General features: G+C 39.7%; 3 protein-coding genes across 3 annotated transcripts; 2 read left to right on the top strand and 1 right to left on the bottom strand.

Moving 5' to 3' along the window:
* Positions 1-1,086, bottom strand: LOC137264988 (uncharacterized). Its single transcript, XM_067800326.1, has one exon. It carries the CDS (start codon positions 1,084-1,086, stop codon positions 1-3), a length of 1,086 nt encoding a protein of 361 aa, XP_067656427.1.
* Positions 1,087-3,786: 2,700 nt separating this feature from the next.
* LOC137264987 (uncharacterized) lies at positions 3,787-4,872 on the top strand. The gene has a single exon (XM_067800325.1). It carries the CDS (start codon positions 3,787-3,789, stop codon positions 4,870-4,872), a length of 1,086 nt encoding a protein of 361 aa, XP_067656426.1.
* A 7,135-nt stretch (positions 4,873-12,007) lies between these two features.
* Positions 12,008-13,108, top strand: LOC137264986 (uncharacterized). The gene has a single exon (XM_067800324.1). The coding sequence runs from the start codon at positions 12,008-12,010 to the stop codon at positions 13,106-13,108; it is 1,101 nt and encodes a 366-aa protein (XP_067656425.1).
* The last annotated feature ends 3,120 nt before the right edge of the window (positions 13,109-16,228 follow it).

The following is a 16,228-nucleotide window of genomic DNA, read 5'->3' as shown; positions in this document are numbered from 1 at the left end:
TCAGTGCACTGAAATACGAACATGGAAAACCAAACATAACATTGTACCAATTGATGCGGAAAGTGTGGTGCCACTGTTCAACGGTCTCGTGTCCTTCTTGAAGTTCTCATGGTGACAGACCATGTCAATGGTTTGTTTGTGAGTTGTACCACAGTTGTCTGGGAGAAGACCACATTCCAACTCCGTCCTCAAACCAATGACGGATTCCGCACAAGACTTGTGGTGTTTTTTGTTCCAGGCGTCCAGATCACAACTGACGTGCTCCAAACGGATGTCACAGAATCGACTAAAGAACTGATCTTCTTTGAGGTTCTCTTGTTGGGCCGTCATCATCAACTCCATGGTCTTCTGGTTCAATGTTTGCTGGCATGAAATAACGGCGTCCGTGGGCTCTGCAAAACAGTCAATGCCAGCGAGGTAGACGTCAGGGTGAGCACACAGAACTGCAACCCCTTTGTCCATAGACTCAATGTCAAGGCCGATGGCTCTGAGAATCATGGGAGATTCCGGACATTCGTCTCTCTTCTGTTTCATGCATGTGACGAGAGCGTCTTTGTTCTTACAAAAAGTGTCAGCTTGGTCGGCTGTGGTTCCGATGATGGCCCCTCGGCCCATGGTGGAGTTGGAGAGGAAGAGAGTGGGGTCAAGGTGGGCGTCAACATAACACTGACGTAGATCTTCCGTGAGTGTTCGACGACATGGATGTGCGCACATGGCATCCAGAGATCCGAAGAGAGAACGGAACTGTCTGTCAATGAGGGGTCTCTGATCCTGTTGTGTCTGACTCGGGGCACACATGGTAGAGTTGATCAATGTCCTCATGAACTCCACACCACATTGAAGTAAGGCCTCCTGCTTACCACAAGCATCTTGTTTGAAGGTGTCGGGACTGTCGGAAGCTTGACCATTTGTTCCGTTCGTCAACAAGTATAAGAAGTTATTAAAATCCATCTGACTATTTTGAACACAAGTGTTGAGATTTTGAATAAAGTTATTCTGACAAGGAGTCATGCCTTGTTGACCTTGAGCCATGGCCATGTAAAAGAGAACTGTGGCAACGCACCATGAAAACATTCTTCTGTACATGTTGATGAACTGGGAGAATTGTGAACTGCCTGCCCTGATGTTCAGGTAATATTTATACTCATAAGCTAAATCATTAGTCAGCCAAAGGTGTGACATTTCAACTAATCGAAGCCCACTTTATCAGTAACATTTTGCAATCACTTCCTCCGCTGCATCTACGTGTGAACTTCCCTCATTGTTACATCATACAGGGGTGGCCGCGACTGCCCCAGGGTCCACCGGCCCCGTATTTGTGTTGTTGTTTTTCGTGATATCAAGTGCACACCCGTAATTGATTGTCCAATTATACCATCCGACCTGTCATTGAGTTTCTACAGCCGATAGACCATATTGATTTACACGTTCTCTACTGTTATGCATCTGCCTTGATTCAATATCTCCTAGTTAATGTTCCAGTCATCTATAATAGGGGATTTGTTTTCTCTCCGCCCTTTTTTTTCATGCTTGTTGTTTAACGCCGCACTCATTAATATTAATATTTCAGCTACAGGGAGGCAGTCTTGGTATCTACTACTACTACTACTACTAACCGCACATATTCAAAATAGTAAAACTATTGGGACAGGAAATACAGACTGATTAGATGTTTCCACACACTTCCATCATACCTGAGATTTTATTTTCCTGTGTCTGAACACTTTACACAATTACATTCATAAATGAATATTTATCTCTCTACACAGTCATTGTTTATGATGCGATTTGAGTGCAGCAGATCCATGTTGAAAGAACATTGATCATATGATTAGTCAGTCATGCCTTGGCTGATCACTGTTACCTAACTCTACCTAATGAGAATAACATGAAAATATTTCCATTTTAGGGTGATATCATTTGGGAGGAAAATTGCATGAATGTATATAAATTTAGAAATTTGTTATTAAATTCATAAAGTGTGATGAATTTCGTGCTGACATTTCTTCTATGATGTGCATGTGAACATGGTCGGGATTCAAAGTTTACAGTGAAACGTTTCAGTGTGTTGCTAAACATGCAAGTGAGAAAAAACAGACTAAACGTTTAAAAAGTGGTCAGTCTAACTACATTCTCGATGTTCAGTGTTTGAAAAGCTTTCATCTGACTTTGACGAAATTATTAGCAAAGCTGTATCCAAAATTTCACATATGTGGATAATATGGCTAACCAGATATTCGCCATCACAATACATTGGGGGTATATTGTTTCTTCCATAGAAAAGTGAAAACGATCTTTCATTTGGCACCTCTTGGATAATGGTACGCCATCAAATGATATCATATATTAAAATGTCTCCAGTAAGGTATCGGATGTCTGATTTACATTTAGACGGGGTTGGATTTTCAGGGACACCCCGATTCTATCTTTCAAAAACATTGTGTCCAGATATTCAAACTGGCACTGCATATTTATAATGTATAGAGAACTGACACTTTTGTGGCCATTCAGTAATTAGTTTTAAAGCTTGGCATCATGAATGAGTGCACGAAATCACCAGAATACCTCTTGTCCCTGTAACTACGCCATCTGAAAGGCGGAGAGTAGTGTCTCCAAAACAAGCTTTTACTGTAAACATCGGAATCAGTTAAACAACACGATTGAAATTTCAGATTGTCTTTCAAGCACTTTAATATCTAAACCTGATTCTGAATTTGTCACGTGAAGGACGGCTGCGTGCAGTCGGCATGTTTACACAGCGTTGTGGCAAGAGCTCTGAACGCTTCACAGGTTAGCTGATTATAATCGCAGTATCGACAGACAAACCATGTTCATGACCTTTGTCTATCACGACCACGGGAGGAAATTGTCACATACCAATGAGTACATTACGAAATATATGAATGAGTGAGTGAGTGAGTGAGTGAGTGAGTGACTGACTGACTGACTGACTGACTGACTGACTGACTGACTGACTGACTGACTGACTGACTGACTGACTGACTGACTGACTGACTGACTGAATGAATGAATGAATGAATGAATGAATGAATGACTGACTGACTGACTGACTGAATGAATGAATGAATTCCAAGACAAGTATCCAAGTAATCAGCCCAGTGGTCACTGAAAATTGAGTCATTGGTCACTGGAAATTATTACATCTATAATACTGCAGATTATCACATAACACAATGGGCTGACTCATAAGGAATGTAGTGAAATGCTGAATGAAAACATAAACAAAACAAACAATACATAAAAATCATGTCACCCGGCTCGTGTGAGTTGCTAGCTTTTATTATGCTGTATCAAATCAGACGCAAAAAAACTAGTCATTAATGCGCTGTTATTCCTCAAACAGTCAGTTAGTCCACTTATTGTTGGCTATCTGCATTATTTGTCATACTAATTATTTCTTATTGAGGTAGTGCCTCAAAATGCACTCTCGTCAAGGTAATGATGAATGAACTAAAGGTGCGTAAAGTTATCACATACGTTAGAGCCGGGATGAAGGGTGGGACACCCCAAGGGCGGATACGGTCATCCCTACAGGGGATAACAATGAAGGAAGTTCACACGCTCATAAACAATCACTGGTTGATTTTAGGAAGTCATTGTCAGTCATTAAAGCAACTATTGAGATTATACCTCCCTATCATCAGTATCCTGGCTTGTGATTGGTGTAAGAGACTCACCCTCTACAACAGTCCTGATTCAAGTATAAATAGTAGCCGAACGGTTGCCAGATATCTACATTCGTACACTGAGAGAACATACCTCAGCATGTTTGCGAGAATGCTCTCATTTTGCTTTGCGTTGCTGCTTGTTACAATCATAACGGCTCAAGGTCAACAAGGCATGACTCCGTGTCAGAATAACTTTATTCAAAATCTCAACACTTGTGTTCAAAATAGTCAGATGGATTTTAATAACTTCTTATACTTGTTGACGAACGGAACAAATGGTCAAGCTTCCGACAGTCCCGACACCTTCAAACAAGATGCTTGTGGTAAGCAGGAGGCCTTACTTCAATGTGGTGTGGAGTTCATGAGGACATTGATCAACTCTACCATGTGTGCCCCGAGTCAGACACAACAGGATCAGAGACCCCTCATTGACAGACAGTTCCGTTCTCTCTTCGGATCTCTGGATGCCATGTGTGCACATCCATGTCGTCGAACACTCACGGAAGATCTACGTCAGTGTTATGTTGACGCCCACCTTGACCCCACCCTCTTCCTCTCCAACTCCACCATGGGCCGAGGGGCCATCATCGGAACCACAGCCGACCAAGCTGACACTTTTTGTAAGAACAAAGACGCTCTCGTCACATGTATGAAACAGAAGAGAGACGAATGTCCGGAATCTCCCATGATTCTCAGAGCCATCGGCCTTGACATTGAGTCTATGGACAAAGGGGTTGCAGTTCTGTGTGCTCACCCTGACGTCTACCTCGCTGGCATTGACTGTTTTGCAGAGCCCACGGACGCCGTTATTTCATGCCAGCAAACACTGAACCAGAAGACCATGGAGTTGATGATGACGGCCCAACAGGAGAACCTCAAAGAAGATCAGTTCTTTAGTCGATTCTGTGACATCCGTTTGGAGCACGTCAGTTGTGATCTGGACGCCTGGATAAAAAAACACCACAAGTCTTGTGCGGAATCCGTCATTGGTTTGAGGACGGAGTTGGAATGTGGTCTTCTCCCAGACAACTGTGGTACCACTCACAAACAAACCATTGACATGGTCTGTCACCATGAGAACTTCAAGAAGGACACGAGACCGTTGAACAGTGGCACCACACTTTCCGCATCGATTGGTACCATGTTATGTTTGCTTTTCCATTCTCGTATTTCAGTGCACTGAGAGTAGGACATTGTTAAAGAGCAGTGGCACCACACTTTCACCACCGATGGGCGCACTGTTATGTTTGTTCTTTCATGTGGTATATTCTTTTTACCGCGAGTAGGATGTTGTTGAAATATGATATTTATGGCTACTACTGTACATATTTGTATGTATGTGTGTGAATATGGATGTGTATATATGATATTTTCCCCTTTTTCTACGTTTTGTATAGCTCAATAAAACCAGCTTTATTGCACTTGGGTCACATTTCTGTATATATTTGAAATTCGTGTGCCGTGGGGGCTTTCAAAATTCTGGAGTTGGAATATTCATTGATTCTTTTGAACACCTTGTTCGAGGAAAGCCGCACATCTGTATCAAAGATCGGTGAACACCTCTTCTGATTCAAAGTAATCAAGATGTAACGTTGCTAGCGTTGAAACCCTGGGTAAAGGGTGTTCTAGGCTTGACTGATACGTTCTCAAGGATGACATAAAAAACCCTAGGCTTAAAGATGCCAAACTTGTTGGTACATGTTTCACATTGATGCATTTCTGTTAGGGATCTGGAGTGATTTTATCTTTGTTCCATAGACGTGCAAAAGTGCTGAATGTCTTCACAGCCACACACGTGGATGGCATCCATGCGGGAGACTTGACAACTGATGGTTACACCTTGCCCTTAAAGAAGAACGTCTCCACTTTATAACAGCATGTTATATAAAACCCCGTCTAATCCTCTCAGTGCTGTTGTAGAGCTCATTCGAGAGAAGAGTAGCAAAATAATATTTCCGAATAGAACTTGCAATAACCATTTTCCACGTAGCATTTACGTTCAGTAGAAGTGTATGGTATGCAGGATATATGACATTAAGTAGTTTCTGAGCCTGAAGGAAAAAGAAAGATTAGAAACTTAAACTTAAATGGAATACAACACGCTATTTCAGTGTTTCTTCGTTGCAAACAATGAACCAAAATACTTCAAATGATAGGATTGTGAAAAATCATTTATCATACCCTCCAACTTTGGTGACATGACACGTCAGAATAGACCAAATAGTGCTAGCGCTGAACAATAGATGTGATAACATTTACAATATGGCATATGTACACACAATTACCAAAAGTAAATGAAATGGTGATGAGCAAATCTAGACTTACAAATCACAAAAATCATGTACCTGTGAAACAGTCGCGCAAAATGTGCTGCATTGATGGAGCAAAATGTTGTCATTAAGCTTCAAGTCAGATTTCCACAGGGAAGTAGTGTTCAGTAACCTCACCTCCATGAGCGCAAATGCAAGCTTCTTTGCAGCAAGCTGTTGGCATTTACCACATGAGCCTTTAAACTTGCTGTTGTGGAATGTTTTGTCATTCTCTCAGTACATGCATGCTGAAGGTCATCCAGAGTCTGAGGGTGAACATTCAGACCACGACTTCCAATAGTGCCCTATGCATGCTCTGCGGGATTAAGATCAGGTGTTTGTCCAGGCCTGTCCATATGTGTGATGTTGCTGATCTAAACAACATCATTAACAAATCATTCTCAGACATCAACATGGATGGACGGGCCTGGACCCTCCTGTTGTACCAGAGGAATGTCTAAAAGTAGGCTTACACCGACCGATCAGGATGTATGTGTCAAGATGTATGTGTCAAGAGTAGAGCACATTCATGCCACACAATCTGGATGTTGTTTCTAAGGATGGTTTTGTAAAGGTGATGTTGTCAGTGTTATCAGATAAATCAATTTTACGGTCAGTAAAGGTTATGTATTATGTCTACATGCCATTTCGTATTTCGTGTCAGGTATCAACGTTCGGGTCAATATATATATATATATATATATATATATATATATATATATATATATATATATATATATATATATATATATATATATATATATATATATATATATATATATATATATATATATATATATATATTTGCCACATATATATATATATAGAAAGAGAGAGAGAGAGAGAGAGAGAGACGCACACACACACAAATAATCTAAATTGTTCCACCATCCACTGGCAACGGTGGTAAACAAACAGCTCCATCCGTATCATGTCCCGACAAGCTGTTTAACTCCTTTTGTGATATCTTAGACATTATCATTTATATATACATGTAATTTTACCTTATCTCACAGATTAATATCGTTTTCTGATTGGCTAAGCGCCCTTCTGTTGTTTTTAATGTACCCCACTTACAAGAGAGGTACACTTCAACGGTAATGTCCTACATTTCAGTGTACCCGCTGCCAATCGCAACTCATTCGGTACTTTGTGGTAGTACTTCTTTACCTCGAATACCGATGTTTTGCGAATGCAACTCGATGGAAAGGAGATAACTGTACACCTGTATTTCTTGTGTCGTCTGCAAAATCCAGAGATGGCTGAGAAATTATTTGCCGTGCATCCCAATAAATAAATTTTGACAAAACTGTGAATATTAAGAAGGGACTTACACCTCGGCGACGTTACTAAGACAATACCTGCGGGGAAAACAGCAAGATGCAAGATTTGAATCGTTTGCTTCCTACAGGTTGGCTCAAGTGTACGATCCGTGACCCATGCTTCAAACAGTTCCGAGTTATCATGGAGGTGTTCGTTAAGATAAATACGTTGTTCACGGGTCCCTCTCTGAGCCCGTAGGGTGCGGGAACATAAACAAACATCGAGGATACCTCAAATGACGGCCCCTCGTGACCAGTGAACAACTTATAATGTCCAAATCCGATATTCCGAATTCCATGGCAGATTACTTTTGAATGATTTTCTGACAGCGACGACAAGGAGAAGCGATACCACATATCGATTTATTATTGCTCAAGCAATTATTACTCCATTGAAGATATCAGTTTTTAATAATTTTACAATGTTATTACACAATTATTATCTCGTGATGCTGTATGCATGGCATCAAAGTGATTTACAGTTATGACGTCAAAATGCTAATGGCTCTGCCACAATAGTATTAGACCTTGCCTGAGATCCTGAAAACAGTCACCACGCTCGTTGAATTCTTAGGAAAGAAGTAACTTACTCGATATTATTTTGCTAATGTTGTGTGAGAAATTAATAAAATTCTAAAACACGACCGTGTAATACCACATTTATGAAACTCGTGAACGATATTGGTACCTAACGAGTAAAAGTAAGTACATCTGGTGATGTTTCTAAATCGACGTTTATATTTTTGACAATTAAATCAGGTAAACATCCCATCTTTCGTTCTTTCAAGCAAGAGCAAAGTTGAAAATTTGGGGTGCCACAGTAGTTAGAGATGTAATTTTGTTTAACGTGTCACATCGTGTGACAAGTGTCAGTCACAGTACAATCATTAGAAATAAACCGTACCGGATGAAAGGTGGCACATAATTTGAGCTCAAATACTATTGTACTGACGAGACTGGGCCTGGTTTAATCAAATTATAATTTGGAAATGTTATTGAAGTTATCAGTTACAGTTGTTTAACAAATGAGTACTCAGTGTGACACTTTAAACCATGACTGTTACCCAAAGAAGTATTTTCTAGTCACAAGACATTAGTTGCATACTGTGCCATATCTAGGAAACAGGATACAATGTTAATGGAAGATACGTTACACGCGCTATAATAGACTGTGCTGTGTGACCTTTTTCAAAAGATTTTCTTACAAATATACTACCAGCCATAAGCATGGGAACACCTGAATCGCAAAATATAACAAAGGAAAGTTAACGTGGCAGGGTCGGTTTATTACTAGGTTAAATGTAACATTTGTTGTCCCAAAATGTAATGGATTTATGGGCAGATATCACCGACTGCAATCAATTCCAGTACAAACAGCGGACGAGGACACACACACACACACACACACACACACACAGAGAGAGAGAGAGAGAGAGAGAGAGAGAGACGCGCGCGCGCGCGCGCGAGCACACACACACACACACACTCCCCTCCAAACCATCACAGAGCTACAACCCAATCTGTTCCTCTCCCCCTCAGTAGCATCACGGTAATGTTCTCCATGCCTCCTCAAATCTCTAATCCTTCCATCACTGTGCTCAAGACAGAATCGTGACTCGTAAGTGAAAACGTCCAACACGTTTGTGTTGGTTGCATGTCTGAGCTGCAGTCGTAGAGCACTGGCCGTTGTGTCCTAAGGACATTGCGTACAACATATCTATCTTCTGCCCTTGGCGTTTTTCGTCGCCTTCCTGGTCGAGTCTGCACTGTACTCATCCTGTGGCTGGAACTGTTCCCTCAGCCTGCGAATGACGGTGTCCGACTTCTTAAGGATTTACCATCCTCTAGCCATGCAGTAGACCGGCTTCTGTCGTGATCGTTTAATGGTCAACACCGAGGCAATGCATGTTGGGGTAATTATGAGGCTTCAACTTCTATTAAGGAAAAGTTGCCACAACATGCATAGGCTGTCTGGCCTTCGAATGCACTAGGTTGTTGTGTTTGGGCGTTTGAATCAGACACAGTGCATGTGTGCTTGACACCATCGTATTTTGCGTTTTGAACACAAATGTCAAAACTTCAAGCAGTTGCTTCAACCGTTGTTTCAACATGTCGTTTAAAGTGTCCACTAAGCGCATGTCACTTATACATGTCACTTTTATCAATTAATGAAGGTATGTGAATGACTATCAAACTGGAGGGTGTTCCCATACCTTTTGTTTGTGGTATATATCGTTTCATCGTCAACGTAAGTGATCCTTAATCTTAATGATTAAAGAATGATATATTCACTAAATAAACGAAATCTCGTGTCGGTTTACTTTTAAGAAAATAACATTTATCACATTTGCATTGTAGGTACATCCAGCAAGGCTTTGCTTTAAACCCAATTGCACAAAAAGTGTTAAGAATGACTGACTAGAAGTGATTGATTGACTGGCTAGGCGGATGAGTTTGTGTGCTGGCGATTGGGTGCCTGACGCCGAGGGCGCGGGTTCGAATCCTGGATAGAACTCAGCTCAAAAAGTACTAGAATTTGTATTTGACTAAGAAAGTGTAATCCCAAGTACAACATATGTAAAAGCATTGTTGATTGATATTAGTATCCATATTCCTTGCACACTGAGAGAAAACAATGTAAGATCAAACCAAAACAAACTATATTATAATTAACATATCAAAATGTATATGTTTAGAGATAAATATGGCTCTAAACAATAACGCATTACCAAATCTATCATCATTACTAACCTAGGATTTAAATTCATCAAACATCCCAAATTTCCTTTCAAACTGCAACTGAAAATAATTATTTCTTTATATTATCAATGCATGCATCACACAATAGCTCACATTTTATTACATTCATCATGGATGGTATTTTGAAAGACTAATTATGTCACGGGCATTGTGGCGCACCTTCGTTGTTGAGAACGTTCTTTACTAATTTCTAAAGACGCATTTCATTGCACTAGATGACCATCAATACATATCTCACAATTTTGTGAATCATATGTCGACATGCATGGAAAATTAAAGGGTAATACTTACATCACTAAAAATTTGAAATAGACATTGAGAAATGAATTTGTTTGTGACATGTTGGAGCATCAACTATGCCGTTTCTGGGTCATGGGAGCATGCAAGGTCTGTTATATCAACCAAATCACAATATTATATTTTTAACAGGGATTTCGTGAACTCATCCGAAGTAGTTATTTGTGTTCTATCTGGCTTTGGCAGGCGACATATATTTCCAAATTACTGTATTTATTTTATAAGTAAGGTGTTGTAGCGGACAACACTGGTACTTGTCTCTGACATCACATGGCTTACCGAATAAAATGCTGTCAGATCTTGATTTTTGTTTCAAATTAAACTGAAATACGTAGTAAAATACTATCCGAAGGCGAAATTTGTTGACTGAAATTTCTGCAGAGGTCGAGCAATGTTTGTTTATGGAATGTCGTGTTAGTGGTGAATGTTTCAGTGTTTTAATGTCGAAAACATTTATCAAATCACTAACAAAATGAAATGGCGAATAGTCTTGAATCATTTGTTATATGGTGAAATTGTCTCCTCAAAAACGTCAGAATGCACCGCACTGGTATTTGAATTATTTGTTCTGACAACAAAGAGAATGCTATTATATTACGACGAACGTCTACGAATATTATTCTTAAGAAAAGGTTCGTAAATGCCCTCGAAAATACGAACTAGAGCTCTGTTGAATAAAACATCTGAGAGAAAATTGAGTTCTGAAATCGTTGAGCACAAACTTATACAAACAAACTAGAATAAAACGTATTCCACTCTCTATGAGGTATTTGAGGTAATGTCAAGAAAATCACTAACTTTTTCTTCCTTTTGGTTTTCACCTTCCTGACTTAGAATATATCAGGATATGTTTGATTAATCATCTGTATTTCTCAGTCTAGTATCGAGGTTCAGAATACTGGTATGGAGAGAGCAACTGCAAGCAACCCACAGAAGTGAATGGCAACTATTTACGAATTTTACTGAAAATGACATTCTGTACTATATAGGTCCAGGTCCCAAAGGTCAATGATAATTGATTCAGTGATTGTTAGAAATAACTAAATCTATTATATATTTAGGAGTATCACATGACGCAATGGTTTGAATTTTTAAAAGTCATAAAAAAGTGAACATGAACGCCTGTCAAAATCCTAGGTTCCTTTTCTCATTGGATTTGCTAGATTTGATGAAGTTATTTCCATTCATACGTGACAAAACATTCACGTTATTCTCCAAACAGTGTGCTAGTGTTAGCAATCAACGTTATTTAGCATATTAATAATAATCTATTAAGTAGTGCCTCAAAATGTACTCTCGTCAAGGTAATGATGAATGAACTAAAGGTGCGTAAAGTTATCACATACATTAGAGCCGGGATGAAGGGCGGGACACCCCAAGGGCGGATACGGTCATCCCTACAGGGAATAACAATGAAGGAAGTTCACACGCTCATAAACAATCACTGGTTGATTTTAGGAAGTCATTGTCATTAAAGCAACTATTGAGATTATACCTCCCTATCATCAGTATCCTGGCTTGTGATTGGTGTAAGAGACACACCCTCTACAACAGTCCTGATTCAAGTATAAATAGTAGCCGAACGGTTGTCAGATATCTACATTCGTCCACTGAGAGAACATACCTCAGCATGTTTGCGAGAATGCTCTCATTTTGCGTTGCGTTGCTGCTTGTTACAATCATAATGGCTCAAGGTCAACAAGGCATGACTCCGTGTCAGAATAACTTTATTCAAAATCTCAACACTTGTGTTCAAAATAGTCAGATGGATTTTAATAACTTCTTATACTTGTTGACGAACGGAACAAATGGTCAAGCTTCCGACAGTCCCGACACCTTCAAACAAGATGCTTGTGGTAAGCAGGAGGCCTTACTTCAATGTGGTGTGGAGTTCATGAGGACATTGATCAACTCTACCATGTGTGCCCCGAGTCAGACACAACAGGATCAGAGACCCCTCATTGACAGACAGTTCCGTTCTCTCTTCGGATCTCTGGATGCCATGTGTGCACATCCATGTCGTCGAACACTCACGGAAGATCTACGTCAGTGTTATGTTGACGCCCACCTTGACCCCACTCTCTTCCTCTCCAACTCCACCATGGGCCGAGGGGCCATCATCGGAACCACAGCCGACCAAGCTGACACTTTTTGTAAGAACAAAGACGCTCTCGTCACATGTATGAAACAGAAGAGAGACGACTGTCCGGAATCTCCCATGATTCTCAGAGCCATCGGCCTTGACATTGAGTCTATGGACAAAGGGGTTGCAGTTCTGTGTGCTCACCCTGACGTCTACCTCGCTGGCATCGACTGTTTTGCAGAGCCCACGGACGCCGTTTTTTCATGCCAGCAAACACTGAACCAGAAGACCATGGAGTTGATGATGACGGCCCAACAGGAGAACCTCAAAGAAGATCAGTTCTTTAGTCGATTCTGTGACATCCGTTTGGAGCACGTCAGTTGTGATCTGGACGCCTGGATAAAAAAACACCACAAGTCTTGTGCGGAACCCGTCATTGGTTTGAGGACGGAGTTGGAATGTGGTCTTCTCCCAGACAACTGTGGTACAACTCACAAACAAACCATTGACAAGGTCTGTCACCACGAGAACTTCAAGAAGGACACGAGACCGTTGAACAGTGGCACCACACTTTCAGCATCGATGTGCAATGCTATGTTTGTTCTGTCTTGTACTGTCATCGTTTTCGTGCGATTAGAATGTTGTTGAAGGATTATATTTGTAGTTCTCTATATATTCAAATCTACTTGTATCTCATTAGCTGTACTTGTTTATGTGCGTGGGCGTGTATGTGTGAGCGCGTGTGTGTGCGTGTGAATATGTATGTACATGACATTTTATGTTTTGTGTTTTTTGCATTTTGTATGTCTTATTAAAATCTTCTAGATTTTGTAATACTGTTCTTGAAATACGTGAACTGTGGAATATTTATGGATTCTTTAGAACACATAGATCAGAGAACAGTGAACACCTGGCATGTTACATATGTCATATTTGGGATTTCACTAGTAAAATACAAATTCTACTACCTTTTTTGGCTGCGTCCCATCCGGTATTCGAACCCGCACCCTTAGAGTCAGGCCACCGCGACTTCCACCTGACATGCTGCATATAACTTTGCAAGTTTTAAAGACTCGGTTCTTAAGCTTCACATACAAATCATAGGTCTAGAGATATTATAATGATTCATTTTTTCACATTGAGACATTTCTGTGAAGGTATAACTTGCAATGCCTGTGAGTTTTCATTTCATCCACTTACTACATACAGACAATAACCTATCATACTTTTTCTAATCGTCTCAGAGCCCTCTGAGAACCCATTCAGCAGGATAGTTACAAAAGGGCATCTCCTAATAGAACTTGCAGTAACTATTTACCAAGTAGGATTTACGTCCACTCAACGTATGTATGGTAGAAATGCTCCTCTTTCGAATAATATAAGATTTAAACATATTTTTAAATTGATTTCTGTACCTGAAAAAGAACTCACAACCATGCGATTGTTGACCTCGTTCACTTGCAGTCCTTTTGTGCTTTCATAATGTAAACATTTTTATCATATGGATAATAAAGTCCTTGATGAAAAGAACACACCGAAATTTCACGGTATCTAAAACTTAACAACTTATTTTAAACAAAACTATATTGAAATGTTCCGTCACCGATCATGGCAGCCGGTAAACAACCATTTTTTTACTTTTTGTCTTTTGTATGTTTGAAAGTATCAGGCCATTTCTTGGAAATAATGTGTATTTTGCCATCAACTATCAACGTATAAGCTATTGGTACAATTGTCCCGTGATTACTGTAGCCCCGAGGGTCTGAAAACACCCACCCTCTTTACAACGATCTATGCTGAAACTGACCTAGTCAACCACTATGGCACCCATGGCAACCAAACTTTGGCCTTTCTAGCAGGTGGAACATTCTTTGCCTGCTTTGGTGATTGTGGTCGTGTCAACTGTTGACCAACAAATTTTATGGATTAAGATTCCGAAATAAAATATCTTGCCCATCTACAACTTCTAAATGCCGCTAAAAGACATTACTCTGTTGTTTGCACTCAGACAGGTCATAAATGACCGAGGTTTCTTCATTTACGTCACTTGTTTCTATGTGCGAATTTTGTCTCTCTAGGCACAAAATGTGTTCACGGTTGTAGTCACGGCGCCATCTGTTATGATAATCGTTTCCTCTGTGAATCTAGTAATGTCTCACGACACATATCATTAAAGCTGCCACGCATGCTCCATGCATCGTGCCAGTGGTATCTATGCACAAAAATTCCTTTTACAGAATTTCTCTCTCACTTTTGGTTAAAAAAAAACAATGGGTAGGAAGGTCGAGTCATATTTTTATTTTTACTGAATAGTTTCTTCTGATTTTCTATGCAATGTTTGTCGAAAACTTGGACTGCTGAGAGCTGAGACGGATTTCGGAAGTCTACCAGCTTATACGCACACATTTACCAGTGGAACAAGCCGTATAAAATTAGAGTCTGGTGGTTTCATGTCAAGTGTCTTCAGGTTAAGTGATGACGTTCTTCAAAAGCAAATTTCCAGAATTAAAAACGTCATTTTTTCTTCTATCTGAGAAGACTATGGCAATTTCCGGCATATTTTAAAAGTGTGTCAATAAAAGAATAGTTTGACGCGATAGGGGTCCTATACAGTACACGCATATGTCTTGAAGTAGTCTTGAGTACAGGTATGGTGGAGACAAGCCAGATACCACAGAATGCGACGTCGTAGATGGTTGTGGAAAAACACTAAATATAAAGGGTGCATGGTAGAAGCTGCAAGGACTGCAAGTATTGCAGGACTTTACCAACTATTCTTCTTTTAATTCACGTAAATCAGAAGGTAGCAGAGTAAGAAAATTGCCTCTGTGCTGTAATATTCAAAACAACAAAAGTCCAATCTACCTAAACTAAATATTTCCTCGGTACGTAGACTCCAGAAGTCATTACAATTGTACAAAATAGGCATTTTATCCTTGAAAAGAACAAAAATAAAACATTCTCACGGGCCGTTTTTCCGAACGATTCGACTGTGGAACAAATTATCCGGAGAAGTAAGAAATTACACTTCACTATAAGAAAATCAAATCAAGCATAAAGACATCATATAACTCAACTCTACTGTACTTTTCTTACGGTGTTCGAAACATTTAACATACTGCATACAGAAATATATCATATGGCTAGTAGACTATATATTAGGAACTGTACGGAGTGGGTCTAATCAAAGATCCATCCTTCGCATGTAATTACTCATTCGAATATGCTTACTACTATTTGTTTGAGAGTTCATTATACAACCACAATAGAAAGATCATGCTTATGTATGTACTAGTAATTCTGTGATTACACTTTCTGTTCTTTAAAACGGCTTAACAGATCTGTCAAATCATAAAAATGAAATTATATTACATATATCTTACTGAACGTCAGGATAGAGGTAAATCAAAACGATTCCAGTAGTTTTCTTTCTAATCATCTTCTGTAATATAATATTGAACTGTCAGTCTTCCTGTGCCTGTTTTCTGTAACTGCTTGTGCAGGGACTTGTTATTGTGATTATTTTGGGAGAATGATTCTATAATTTGTCGGAACGTATACCAGATCCTTTTCACCTTGTGAAAAAAGTACGTTTAAACTAAAACGAATCAGAAAGTCCCACATAACCTGACTGTCTTAATCACCAAACACACACCCTCAAATGTAAACCAAACATGTAAAGAAAAGGAAATGTATCAAACTGTTTAATAAACATCATATAATCCGTACAGATAAAGATCAATTCATTGCATGACAACAAGTGCTTAA

Source organism: Haliotis asinina, chromosome 15, assembly GCF_037392515.1.
Source record: "Haliotis asinina isolate JCU_RB_2024 chromosome 15, JCU_Hal_asi_v2, whole genome shotgun sequence".
Lineage (NCBI taxonomy): Eukaryota > Metazoa > Mollusca > Gastropoda > Lepetellida > Haliotidae > Haliotis > Haliotis asinina.
The sequence above is the reverse complement of the archived record's forward strand: the minus strand, read 5'-3'. Positions and strand labels throughout refer to the sequence as shown.